Genomic DNA, 13,857 nt, shown 5'->3' with positions numbered 1-13,857 from the left:
TTGGAGGGAATGAATGGGAAATAAACACAAGATGGAAAAAAGTACTACAGAAATGTCAAAAGAGAGAGAGGAAAGTGTCAAAAAAAAAAAAGTGCCAAAAGGAAGGCAACAAGCAGAAGCAAATCAAAAGGCATTTGAGATGTTTTGTTGAATGCCAAATTGACATTGGCATTGGCATTGGCTTTGCCTTTGTCCCTTTCCCCTTTTTGTTTGCTAATTCCCACTATGAGATACAATGCACACTCAAACCTATAATTGGGGGAATGGATCAATGCCAATTCCATCATTCTTATTTACTAAAATATAACTTCCCATTTTTCCATTTTCAATTTTCAAATCCAACGGTTACTTTCTTTCTATTGCTTTTAAAAATGATAGACTAAATTTCAAATGATTATAGTTCGAAAAGATCGGTGCTTAAAATAATGTAAATGGGAGGAAATTTTCATATCTTTTAGTGGTATAGACAAGGTTGAAGAAGAAAACTCACGCACGAGTTACATGACCTTGTTCTCGTTAATTTCATGGCCACAAAATTTAAATTTTAGGGAATGCTTCAATTTCAAATTTCAACTCTAAAGTTATCACGTATTGATTTGGGCTCAACAATCATGTTTATTCTAAGAAAATGTAATAAATCAATGGTAATTTAAAGAAGTGAGTCATATTTGATTGAGTTTGTTGTTTGTTTACCAATGTTTCATAATTCTAATGAATCGTGAGACCCACCTCTAAATCTGTAATCACAAAGAACCTACATGTTCAATCTTATTATGTTGAAAAATTAGGTGAGATCCACTTTATTTGAATATGTTACATTTATTATTACCTTTGTCATTATTGTTAGCATTATCGAGTCAAACAATAAATGTAATAATAAAATGCCAAATCCAACTATGAGTAATTAAGCATGAATTAAAAACAGTCCAATAAAAACCTATTATGATTAATGCATTGATAAAATCTCATTTTGATCCAATTATCATCATAAAATTGGTAAACGCAGTCTAAACTTTTAATATTTGATTCAATTTCAACTAACTCACCTACAAATTTTAACTTAAAAAAGAGAGGGGTAAATTTCCCTAAACTCAAATAATTTTATTAAAATAAAGTTTTAGGAAAAGGAAAAAAAAAACTAATACACAAATTAATTATTTACAAAAACAGACTAAATAAAAGAAATTTAATATGAAAGTATTATTGGTATTTAAATATGTTAGGAAAAATTAAACAAATTCATCAAGTGAATAACAAACGCATCATAAACCCTAAACCCCCTCCCCACCAAATTCCCCTTTTCTTTCATCAATACCAAACATCGTTCTATTTTCATTCTTTTTCATATATATATATGTATGTATGTATGTATGTATAGTCTTTGTGAAAATACAAATCCCCCAACAAAAAGCAAAACAAAACAAAACAAAAAGAAAAAGAAAAAGGTCATCTTCTTCAACAGTGCTTTTGTTTCAAAATAAAGAAAGAAAAATGTTTGCGCAGTTTGGACTTTGGAGGCCAAACGAAAGTAGATCTTGAAAATCGTGCACTTTCATTCTCTCTCTCTCTCTATATATATATTATATACTCACTCATACACTCACACACACACACACACACACACACTATATATATATATATATATAGACCAAAATAAACAAATGAATTTGGGTTAAAATCACAAGTTTAATCATTAAACTTTGAATTCCGTATTTCTTTACTCATTTATTTCTCAAAAGTGTTTCTTTAAATTATCAACTCCTTTTTTTATTTCTTCTAATAAATTCACATTTTTTTAATACAAAAATTATGATGGTTATTTAAACAATTTCAAATTACAAAATCTAAAAACATATAGGAATAAAAAATAGAGGATGAAATATAAAATATTAGGAAGGAAAATGATTGAGATTTGAAAGGATTCAAAGATTGATAGTAAAGTTTATATAGGGTCTAATTTAGAAACAATAACGTGTTGATGATAGTGATAATAATGATAAAGTTTGATATATTTTAACAATAAGGTCTCACTATTAGTGGTAATAAAATTAATACAAAATGCCAAAATAATATTAAATAAATTGAAGGAAAAGAAAAGAAAAGAGAGAGAGAATAGAAATAAAATAATTAAAGCGAAAGGACGGAATTGAATAATTTAAAAGCAGCAGTGGGGACTCTCTCCACTCGCAGGCGCATTTCCTTTCCTTTTCAATTCACTCTCACCGGATTTTCCACATTTCGCCATTTTTCATTTCTTCATTTCCTTCTTTATGCTCTTCTTTCTTTGCCCTTTGATGGTCGTGCATTGGTGAGGGCTTTTGCACTATGGCCGGCGGAGGCCGACGAGGAGCCTCCTCCATTCTTAAGAAAGCTGCTAGAAAGATTGTTGTTGCTGCATACGCTTGCCGTTCCTTTTCTCCCAGAAAAGCTCGTTCTGTAAGCTTCTTCTTCTTCTTCTTCTTCTTCTTTTTTTTTTTTCTCGTTTATGTTCCTCACATTGCTTCAATTCCTAGATTTCTTGGCTGAATTCGTTTCTTGTTCTTCCTTGGGTTTTTGTTTTGAGATTACGATGTTTTATGAGTTCGGATTTTGTTCTTTGACGACTCTAATTTGGTTTTACTCTCTTTGGACTTTGTTCGATAGGTCTCGAATTTGTCTGTGGTGTCCGCTGAAAAATCAAGGCACGTCGTGGAAGATGTTGGTGAGGGTGAAATTGCAGATCAAACAGAATCAATTACCACGAACAATCTGCCTTCCAAGGTAATTGAACACTCGTATGAACAATTTGCTTTGTTTTGGGAGCTCTCCATATGTAAATTGTCTTACTGAAAGAAAATTTTGTAGCCTTTTGAGTTGAAGTGTAGAAAGCTATTTCAATTCTTGGAGCCGTTAGATTTTGCATCCTGCCTGATTTGTTTCGAAGATGGTTTCAAAGGATTCTGTTTATTTAGAATAACAATTGAGCGAACATTTTCCGTGAAGTGTTTCTTTTTAGAAAATTGTTCTCTCTTGGAGCTGTTTAGTTTTTGCATCTGTTTTTTTTTTCTTTTTTAGTCTATTCTTCAGAATTATGTACGTTTGAAACTCACAGTTCCCACCGAAGAACTAAAATCTCTTATTGCTTTTCCCAACATTTTCATTAGAACAAGGAAACATTTCTTGATTATAGTGGAATTCTTGCACAGCTTTTGAGCCAGTATCAATTTAAGGATTTTTTTGTCTATTGCTTGCTCTTTGTTTTTATGCTTTTGATGTGAATCTGATTACTGGGTTAAACATTAAATTTACCATTTAAATTTCTTAGCAAAAAGGCAGTCAAATCCTCTCTTGCTTTTCTTAAGCATTCTCCGGTTACTACTTCAAATGAATATCCAGTAGAGAGCGGTCAACTTTATTTTTGGACCAGAAAGGCTTGGATTTCTTTCATAACTAATCTTGCTTACTTTTCAATTCTTCTTCTTCCTTTTCTTCAAAAAGAAAAGAAAAGAATTATTTGCTTAGTCTGTCATGTCATAGTTTTATTATTTAATAATCATTAATGTGTTAAATTGAAATGAGACATATTTAATAATCATTAAACAATTAAATATACTTGTATGATTAATAAGTGAAAAAAAGTTATGAAAAGTTTAGCTCTAATTTGAGTCGAAGGTTCTTTCTTTTTCAAAATTCAATTATCTAACCTGCATATTTGTCTTGATTCGCATGGCAGAATCTGTGCGCCATATGCCTTGATCCTCTGAACTATAAAACCAAAGGGAGTCGCCCAGGGCAGGCCATTTTCACCGCACAGTGCTCTCATGCATTCCATTTCACTTGCATCTCCTCCAATGTCCGTCATGGCAGTGTCACATGCCCCATTTGTCGAGCTCAATGGACCCAGTTGCCCCGGAATTCAGCCCCACTTTGCCCACAGAGTGATCCTATTCTCCGTATTCTTGATGATTCCATCGCCACATTTCGCATCAATCGTCGCTCCTTTCTGCTCTCCGGTCGTTATGATGACGATGACCCTGTTGAGCTGGACCATACACCTACTCATGATTCTCGTCTCTCTTTCTATGTACATACGACCCCATCAAGCTTCTGTCCTCCCATTCAGGTGAGTGGTTGCACCCCTGGTTATGTATGCTCTAACCACCACGCTCGGCCACCACTGCGTCAGCAATTCCTCTGTAGAAGCCCCTCTCCCTCATTGCAATCACCAGCCCGGCAAACACCACGTATGACAGGCAACCCTAGGAACAGTTCGAGATATTACCTTTCAGTGAAATTGGCACATCAACAAGCGACTGACTTGGTCCTGATTGCATGCGCCAATGGCCCGCACTTGAGGCTCCTCAAGCAAGCCATGGGCTTGGTGGTTTCCTCCCTTCGTTCCATCGACCGTTTAGCCATTGTTACGTACTCGTCTTCTGCTACCCGTGTGTTTCCCTTGAAACGTATGACATCTTATGGAAAAAGAGCCGCCTTACAAGTTATTGACCGTCTTTTCTACATGGGACAGCCAGATACTGTGGAAGGGCTGAAGAAAGCAGTTAAGATACTTGAGGATAGCATCCACAAGAACCCCAACTCCTCCATACTGCACCTATCCGATAGCCGAACTCAGCCATACCATCTCATCAACTTGGAATCGCCCGTTGTCCCAGTCCATTGGTTTCACGTAGGATTGGGGTTCAGCATTTCAACCGGTTTTGTAATGCAGGAGTTCGAAGAGTTCCTGATGACAAAAGTACTAAGAGGAATCATCAGAAACATCCAACTAAGAATAGGAGAGGAAAGCAGCAGATCAACCATCATTGGTATTGCAGAGTTGAGAGGCGACGAAGAAAAGAAAATCGTAATCGACAACCCGTTCAGTGATAGCGAAGGACATGTCAGGGTGAGATACAGCTACGTCGATGGGGAGGTCAACGATGAAGAGTGCATCAAAGTAGGCGAAACCCAGCTAAGTATAGGAAACAAGAGCAACAACATCGTTACTTTGGACGAAGCTGGTCGTGAAAACAGGGAAGAGGATGCAAGTATGGGTGGGAGGATTAGCAGCGTCGAAAGATGGGAGTATCACGACCCGTTCATGGCTAGAAGATGGGCCAAGCATTTGCATTCTTACCGGCTTTAAATTTAGAGATGGAACACACAGAGGTAGCTTTAGACGAGCCTCCAAAATTTAGAGCAACATAGTATCTGATACTGAAGTGATTGGATAATGGGATGGCCATGAGATTCAATTCAATGCTAAGCTATTTCTTTCCCCTTCTTGAAAGAAAACAGCAGCATTTTAGAGTCTTGTGTGACCTTTTCTTGAGATTTGCTTTTATCATTTCAGAACCAAAAAATGTCATTGTAAAAAAGGTCAAACAATTCAATATGTTTGGTAATTAAGTTTTATTATACTTGTTAATGATAGGAATGTTTGTTAACAGATCGGGGGTTAAAAATTCATTGGGATGATTCAAAAACTAAAGTTTAATTAATGTAAACTTTGTTTAAATTTGATTGTGTTACAAGAAGATAGTGTATGTCTGAGTTCTTAGACCTCTACTTATAATGTGTTTGGATATATATATTATTTTTAAAGTGATTTTAGATGGTTGGAGTTTTCTTTTAAGAAATGTTAACAGTAAATTAAAAGACAATACTTTCAAAACTTGTTTGGAAGGAACACATAAGACATGACTTGTCAAAAGAAAATTGATTGAAATCTCTTAGGTCCCATTGATAATTTTACAGATGATTAAAACATTTACTTATAAAAACGACAAATTTTAGGTCAAATTATAAAAGACATCGTCAAATGATAACTGCAATTATATCCTTAAATTTTAAAAGCTAAAAAATTAATAATTGTAGAAATATGACAATTTGTACAATTGTGTCGGTTCGAGGATCCAATTTTAACTTTTTTAAGTGTAGGGGTCCAATTGTTGTTATTCATAGTTCGAAAGGCAATTGCAACCACTACACATCATACTTTGACGATAGTTTTTGCAATTTGTCCTCTCGTTTATAACATATTTAAATTTAAAAAAATATTGAAAACACACTCTTACCAAATGAACATGAAAAATCAAAATTGAGGAAATGGGCATAATTGTAAAAGGACTAAAGTTGAAAGGGATGGAAGTTGAGAGCTATGGGTAAGGAGGGTTTTAGCTCTAAGAAATGAAATAAATGATTATTATGATTATGATGATATTGGTTAATATTTTACCTAAAAAACAAAATCAAAAACAAGAAAAATCTCAACTTTTAAGTCAAAAAAGCAAATAAGATTCAACTACCACTAGACAATGTCATCAATATGACAAAATTATTGGTGGAGATACAAAGGAGAAATAGGGGATAAATTGGGAATTCTATTCTAATGGAATTGAATCATAATAATAGGCTTTTATAAGGATATTTGGAGTATCCATATTTAAATACATATATACTTAATTGTAAACGATAAAATAATTAATTTTATTTTTATAAACTACAAGTAAAATTTCATATTCTATCACTTATATATAAATATGAATATACTTTTATTAATATCTAGATTTGTAATTTTATCATATTTTGTAAATATTTTTGTTCGTGTTTCTTTATTTAAAATTGTACTAAATTATTTCTAATATTGGGTTAACTTAGGTTGACTCGAATATAATAAATATTGTACTTTTTTATATGACTAACATATAAAGATGAATAATAATACAAACTTTTATGTCAATTAAGTGGCTATTGAACATACATTTGGTTTCGGTTTTCAAGATTTTTGTTTTGTAAAAAAGAAACCTTTTCTTTTTTTAAAAAAAAACTGATCTTTATTTGTTGTCGAAATCTAAAATCTTTTTTTATATAAGAAAAAGTGATTGAGCTATCAAGAAGAATGGGTCGACGTCAACAATATTTCACAATCACCATTGCTCATAACTTTTTCTAAAAAGAAAATATAATATAACTTCGTAGCTTCTTTTCGTACGATAAAGTTTGGGAATGAAAATTTAAATCTCAAATTTAAAATTTAATAGGATATATCAATGCTATTTCATGTTTTTGTTTATACATATATATAAAAAATTTTATATATTATTTTTCAACGTTCAAACTTTGAACTTTAAACTTGAAAGATGGTTTTTACATTTTTTTTCTAACCATTAAATTCAAAAGAACGGGTTTTGCCGATCACCGCACTTCAAAGTTTAAAAGCTTGAGTGAACTTGGTGTAAGTTTGAGTCTTTCCTATGAAACAAATTCGTTTGACACCATTATTTGGACGCATCTTCATTAATGTCTTGATTTCTCTTAAACAAGGAACATTCTACTCGAAGTTGAAGAGGTGATACATCTTGTCTGTGTCATCTCCTAACCAAAATGCACATTATTATGTGCAAGAAGATTGTCATTGTCTCGTGCATGTAATTGACTTGAAAATCCTTGGATGCTATGAAGTAAGTGTCTAAAATGGTTTTTTTAGTTATGATGTTGTTATCTCCTCATCCTCGTAATTAGTCTAAGTGACATTTTATTATCTTATATCTAACTTTTTCTTCGTTATTTGTCACAAATACACTTTGCTTGTCAAATTGATTTGTACTCACTTTAGAAAAAACGAATTTTTTTAAAAAAATAAATATATTTTAAATATTGAGTAACGTAAGAATGACGGAGAGAAATCTCCGACAATTAAAGAAGTGATCGTAAAAGAAAAAGAAAAGAAGTTAGAATCATTCATTTTCAGTTTAATTAATCATAATTAAATAAATTAAGTAAACTAATCATAATTGTAATAAATATAGGAAAGTAATCATTATTTGTAATAAATTAGGAAGTAGTTCCTAATCGTAATTAAAAAGAAACTATGAAGAAGGTTGAATTCCGAGTTTGCCCTTGGATGGTGGAATAATCGCCGTCGTTTATTACATTCTCCAAAATTTTGACGACTAATTGCTGCATCGAAGACGATGATGACATAAAAAGACAAAGCTTTGAAATCTGTGCCAACTCCCTCCCTCTCTCTCTCTCTCAAGCACTACTCTTCTTCTTCTTCTTCTTCTTCTTCTTCTTCTTCATCACCCAACAATGGATTCCCAATTTCTCTGTAATTCATTCTTAACCCAACTCCAGATTTCATCTTCTTCCTTCCTTCGCTGATAAAAAATCCGTTCTTTCTTCTCTTCTTTGATTCCCACTTTCACCATTTTCTTTTTCTTCTCCCTCTCCCCCTTTCACGACAAGGGTTATGTTTCCCAGACTTGTTAATCCCGACGGAGATATCCAGATCCATGGCCCCCGTGGTTCTGTTGCTTCTGACCTCACCCACACTCACCGTGGAGATCCTTGTCTCGTTTTGACTTCAGATCCCAAACCTCGCCTCCGATGGACTGCCGATCTTCACGAGCGATTCGTCGATGCCGTTACTCAGCTCGGTGGTGCTGGCAGTCAGTGCTTCTTTCTCCATTTACTTTAATTTCTCCAGTTTTTTTTAAGCGTTTAGTCTCATTAATCTGGATGTTCTGTTTTTCTTCTTGTTAATCTGTTTGCTGCAATAGACGCGTTACTTGAAGTAGGCAGGCTGTTCACTCAACTAGCTTGGATAAACTAAACTTCTCTCTCTCTCTTTTTTTTTTTACAAAGAATGGCGGCGATCGTCTGCTTAGTACCTATTTTTTAGACGATTTAGAGTTGAATTTCGATTTTCATTTTGAGTACTTTTACATTATGAGGAATGATTGATGCGTTGAAATGAGTTGCGTTCCATCTGGATCAAGCACTGGAAAGTGGAATGCCTACGTTTTAGTTCTACTATTCACTTGCGTTTACAATGTGAATGGGTTGTTTGATTCTGTTGAAAGAGTCTCATTGGTGACGATCATCTAGCATTTAACCTGGTAAAAAACTTAGTATAAATTAGGTAACTTATGGTTGAAAAGGTAAGCATGGGTTAAAACTTTAGAGTAATGGGATGGGAGGCCAGGTTCAATCCTCTAGAGTAGTTAAGTTCGGCAGATTCTTTATCAATCTTTCAAATTTCACGACTTTGTCGAAGCTATAGTAGTTCAGTTGGTCTCTAGAAATGGGGACTTTGTGCTTGAGTACTTTGAAGACTGTTCATAAATGATTGCTGTCTGGGAAGGGTATGCTTCTAATGGGATAGAAGATGTGTAGATTTTGATGGTGGATATTTGATATTGCTGTTGTTTCATTTAAACAGTCAGGAAGACAAATTTTAGTCTGTCTAGCTTTCAAATATTTTAGGGGTGTCGCTTTGTTTTTTTTCTTTTTTTGTTTATTTATTTATTTTTAAGGATTGGAATCCCTGGAACATCTGTTTGGCTTCATTGGTTTCTTTGACCTCCTTTTTGTATGACTATTGTGGTGCAGTCATTCATTTTTCTTGTTAATAAGCATACATTTGTCAATTGTCAACACAAGCATAAACTATTGCTTGCTAATTGTGATTTCTCTTTTCATTTGATGAAATTCTTCTCATAATTTTTTCTATCTTTGTTAACAATTTTCTTGTTACTACTTAGTAGAAAATTACAATCCTATCAATCGTTTGGTCTTATTTCATTTATTCAATGAAACGTTTCTTCTAAAAAAAGTTAGTTGTTTATGCCTTAACCTTAATTGTGATGTTAAATGCCAGTCTTTGCATCAACTTGTCTGGGCAGGGGAAATCGTTGAGGGTAAGTTTTGGGGGAACAATTCATTGGAGTAGATTAAGTTGTGTTGACTATGTTTTTAGTTGAAATGCTTGGGTTAAATATCTGATAATTAGCTCGAAAAGACACTATGGCAGAGAAAACCTCCAAGGGAGAGAAAACGGAAAAAGGATAAAAAGTTGTTCCAGGAAACTATGTCATCTTCCTTCCAAATCTTGCAGGATCTCTATTTCTAAAAACTTGAATTGTATATCAGCTAAGAAATCTATTTAGACTTTCACATAAAACCCAATCGCGAGTTTATAATTAGGATGTCTGTACCTTTAGATTTTGTATCCCACTAGACTTTCACATAAAACTCAATTGCGAGTTTATATTTAGACTGTCACATAAAACCCAATCGTGAGTTTATAATTAGGATGTCAACGTACCTTGAGATTTTGTATCCCACTAGATTTCAACTTCATTTGATACGATGACTTTATTAAATATTGTAGACTTTTAAAATACAATTCTAAACAATCTGAAATCAGATTAAAAAAATCTGTAAACAATTTGGATTCCTTCCTAAGTAGTAGTATGTGTCATCATTTTCATGCTCACGTATTCACTGCAACTGAGCCTGACTGCAGTTGCAGTATGTTTGATTTTGTTCAAGACATGTATATGAATAAATTGTCTGGTAGAAAAGTTAATGGAACCAGACATAATTTGGATGTTATTATGTAAACTTTATACAATTTTGAGGTTTTGTAATTCGTTGTTTGAACAACTTCACTAGTTAGCTTTAATGATCTAGGTAGTGAGGTACTTATCAAGATTCCTTCATGGTCATATCTCAGGAGCGATAATTAATGTTATTATATGTGCAATTTGCCCAACCACAGAAGTTATCCTTTCTTATCATATTTACGGTTTTGTTAGCGTTTGCCCCATAATGGAGTATCAAGTCACACTCTGCCAGTAAGAAATCCCATCATCAGTTTGAAGATAGTTTTGTTTTCTAGTTGTGAAAATAGTTCATCTGTATACTGGTGAAGGCACATGGAAGAGTACAAGGATAAAATATGATCGTGATTCTATCTAGTTTTTACAGTTGAAAGTAGTTATATAAACTTAATGGGAATGGCATTTTCGTTTTTACATATTTTATTTATGTGCTTAAGTTACACATAAATGTTTCAACTCCTCCAGGAAAAAGATTGGATTGAAGTACAATATAACCATAAAGAAAATCATGAAAGTTTTGACATTGTGAAACTAATGTCCACATTAACCGGTTGCTTAAATTTTGAAATGGTTTTGTTTTTTTTTTTCTAAATCCAATTCAGCCAGTCAGAAGATATTGTTATACTGTATTTATATCACAACAGAATCAATGTGAATCTTCTCATAATATGGTTCGTGCTGTGTGGCAGACTTGTAATGTTAAAGAGTTTTATATAAGAACTTTAAAACCATAACCTTTTTTTATCTTAAAAGAAACCTTTTTTTTTACCCTTTTTTTTTTTGTAGTTTTTAGATCTTTTTGGATAAGAAGTAGACTTTTTCACTATCACAACACCCAAAGAACAACTTAGAGTTAGACACAAAACCTCCGATCAATATTGGTAGGAAAAGCTGTGTAACTGTGTTATGCACTCCAATTAAGGACTTAAATGGTACAATCTGTCAAAAATGGTTTGACTCCTGTTCTTTTCTTTGAAGATCTTTTATTTATTTCTTTTGGAAAATGCTCGACATGTTTGACCATAAGATTCCATCTTTACAAAAACCAGAATTTGGATTGTAATCGTTAAGTTCACTTGTTGCCAACATAGCTTAGCAGTTTAGACGTCTGTTTCTTTTCTAGAAATCAAAGGTTCAAATCCCAATCTCCACATTTGTTGTACTTTTAGAAAAAGGAAACATTAGTCCATTTCTTTGCAGCATAGAGAAATCTTCTTTGCATGCTTTGACTGATGGGTCTTCTTACTATCTTTCTTTTAATTTGTTTATTGGTGGGGACAAGGGTGGGGATGATATGGGTCATATTTGAATTCTAGTCAATGATAAGGGTTTGACATTCGAACACTTGGTGCAGAAGCTACTCCAAAAGCAATAATGCGAACAATGAATGTGAAAGGACTGACTCTCTTCCATTTGAAGAGCCACCTCCAGGTAATCATAATGGCATGAAAATGCATCTTTCTATGAAAGAATTCTGATGTTGGAATTCATGGTGGATATATTTTTATGTATGCTTGTTTCTTTATTACAGAAATACAGATTAGGTAAGCAATCTGGGAAGGATATGGGTGAGGCATCTAAAGATGGTAAGCGCGCATCTCTATTTTTGTCCTTGCGTGCCATGTGATGTAGCCTCCATGAGTCTGCTGATATTCAACTACGTTATTTGTGTTGGGTCATGGAGTTCTTATCCAAAAGAACTTTCTCTCCTTTCACCATCAGCATTTGCTCTAGCTACTAATTTCTGAAAGTTTTAACCTATCTAGTCAACTATTTAAATCTTTATTTATCGCTTGGTGCAATGAACATCAGGTGCATATCTTTTAGAAAGTCCAAGTACCAATAATTTCTCTCCTGACTTGCCAATTTCTGAAATGGCCGAGTAAGATAAGAGTTTTTTTCCCTCCTTTAAGATACTTGTGATAATGCCTTGAATGTTGTGTTTATGAGATATCAAGTTTGTTCAAACTGTTTATAACTTAAAACGTTTGTTTCAGTGGTTATGAAGTCAAGGAGGCATTAAGAGCGCAAATGGAAGTGCAAAGCAAATTGCATCTGCAAGTCGAGGTAAAATTTTCATCCTTAACATCAAAATTGAAATTGATGATTGTTCTGGACAAGACTCCACGATGATCCAAACTTGTTACTGAATGCTGGAGTGGGTCCTAAACATAATTTTAATGGTGAAAGGCATATAAGTTTGTGGTTTTTAGATTGCTTGCTTTTAGTTGATTGTCCTCATGATCGCCTACGTTTAGAATTACCGATAAAAAACTAGCCATGGAGATTTCTGAACCTGCTGATAGGATAGGAACTTCCAAGTTCCAAGTGTTGATACTGAGACTTGGGGTCCATTCTTCAGCTAGCTTACCTTACCATCGTTGGGCAGGCAGAGAAGCACCTACAAATTCGTCAGGATGCCGAGCGAAGATATTTGGCCATGCTTGAGAGAGCTTGTAAAATGCTTGCAGATCAATTTATTGTAGGTGCAGTTTCAGACTCGGACAGCAAGAAGTCCGAAGGACAGGATCGTAAGAGCCCAAGAAGTACTTCCATCGACCCACTTGGTTTCTACACTACGCAATCACAAGAGATGGAAAGAGTGAATGGCACAGAAGAAGTGCAGGCTAATCTTCCTTGCCAAAGGGCTGATTGTTCAACCGAAAGCTGCCTAACGTCAAACGAGAGTCCCGGGGGATTGGCTATGGAAAAATCTCCTGTTGCAAGCAAGAAAAACATGGTTAACTTGGATTCAGCAACTGCATCTTTGATTTGGAGTGAAGCTAAGGAAGGAATACAAAATGCTAACATCATCCAAGTTAACCATCACGGCGTGTCCGGATGCGACATGTGGGGATAAAGTTCTGCAAACAAAAAACTCATCATGATTGATGAAAAATACGATCTATTTCCAACTCTGTAAAAAGGTCATTATTTTCCATTCATAGAATCTGGTATGAACTGCAGCAAGAACATCCCCCCTACCTTGTAAACCCGAGCAGTTTAGTTCGTTGGCAACTTGTCGCAAGTAGTTAGGCATTCTTTTTGCTGTTCTGGACAATTATAGTTGATTTCTGTCTGACTTTTGACAGATTTAATTCTATTATTAGGGTGTAATCAGTAATGTTACGGTGGAAACACATTCCTCTTTCACTTGTTAGTAGTGAAATGCACATTGTCTTCCAATGATGATAGCAAAATGAATGAATATTGTGCCATTTTCACTTAGCAAGCATCCAATTATTTCGCATACTTAATCATAATCAACACACTGATCAAGCCTTGATTATTCTTGAAGAATAAAGAATACAATAAAATGAAGACCAAAAGAAATGCAGACCTTGGTTTCAGGAAAAAGGAAATGAAGATGTCTCTTAAAGAAATGACTTATTTTGGGAAGAATAAAGCCTTGATTTTTGCTTATTTAGAGATATTCATAAAAAAAAAAAAAAAAAAAGGAAGAAATACT

At 34.0% G+C, this 13,857-nt stretch overlaps 2 protein-coding genes across 4 annotated transcripts; both read left to right on the top strand.

Moving 5' to 3' along the window:
• Nucleotides 1–2,175: 2,175 nt before the first annotated feature.
• On the top strand, nucleotides 2,176–5,428 carry LOC103485210 (probable E3 ubiquitin-protein ligase WAVH2). Its single transcript, XM_008442724.3, has 3 exons — nucleotides 2,176–2,436; nucleotides 2,644–2,760; nucleotides 3,713–5,428. The coding sequence occupies exons 1-3, from the start codon at nucleotides 2,326–2,328 to the stop codon at nucleotides 5,123–5,125; spliced, it is 1,641 nt and encodes a 546-aa protein (XP_008440946.2). The 5' UTR covers nucleotides 2,176–2,325; the 3' UTR covers nucleotides 5,126–5,428.
• A 2,426-nt stretch (nucleotides 5,429–7,854) lies between these two features.
• On the top strand, nucleotides 7,855–13,616 carry LOC103485209 (protein PHR1-LIKE 3-like). Of its 3 annotated transcripts, none has more exons than XM_017043848.2 (6): nucleotides 7,855–8,432; nucleotides 11,743–11,819; nucleotides 11,920–11,974; nucleotides 12,201–12,270; nucleotides 12,386–12,455; nucleotides 12,778–13,616. In XM_017043848.2, exons 1-6 carry the CDS (start codon nucleotides 8,234–8,236, stop codon nucleotides 13,246–13,248), a joined length of 942 nt encoding a protein of 313 aa, XP_016899337.2. In that variant the 5' UTR covers nucleotides 7,855–8,233; the 3' UTR covers nucleotides 13,249–13,616. The 3 variants fall into 3 exon arrangements, with proteins under 3 accessions (XP_016899337.2, XP_050944938.1, XP_050944937.1); XM_051088981.1 differs by having other exon boundaries at nucleotides 7,943–8,432; nucleotides 11,920–11,932; nucleotides 12,751–13,616; XM_051088980.1 differs by having other exon boundaries at nucleotides 7,944–8,432; nucleotides 12,751–13,616.
• Nucleotides 13,617–13,857: the final 241 nt, after the last annotated feature.

This window comes from Cucumis melo, chromosome 8 (genome assembly GCF_025177605.1).
Source record: "Cucumis melo cultivar AY chromosome 8, USDA_Cmelo_AY_1.0, whole genome shotgun sequence".
In the NCBI taxonomy this organism is placed as follows: domain Eukaryota; kingdom Viridiplantae; phylum Streptophyta; class Magnoliopsida; order Cucurbitales; family Cucurbitaceae; genus Cucumis; species Cucumis melo.
This window is presented reverse-complemented; position numbering and strand designations above follow the sequence as displayed.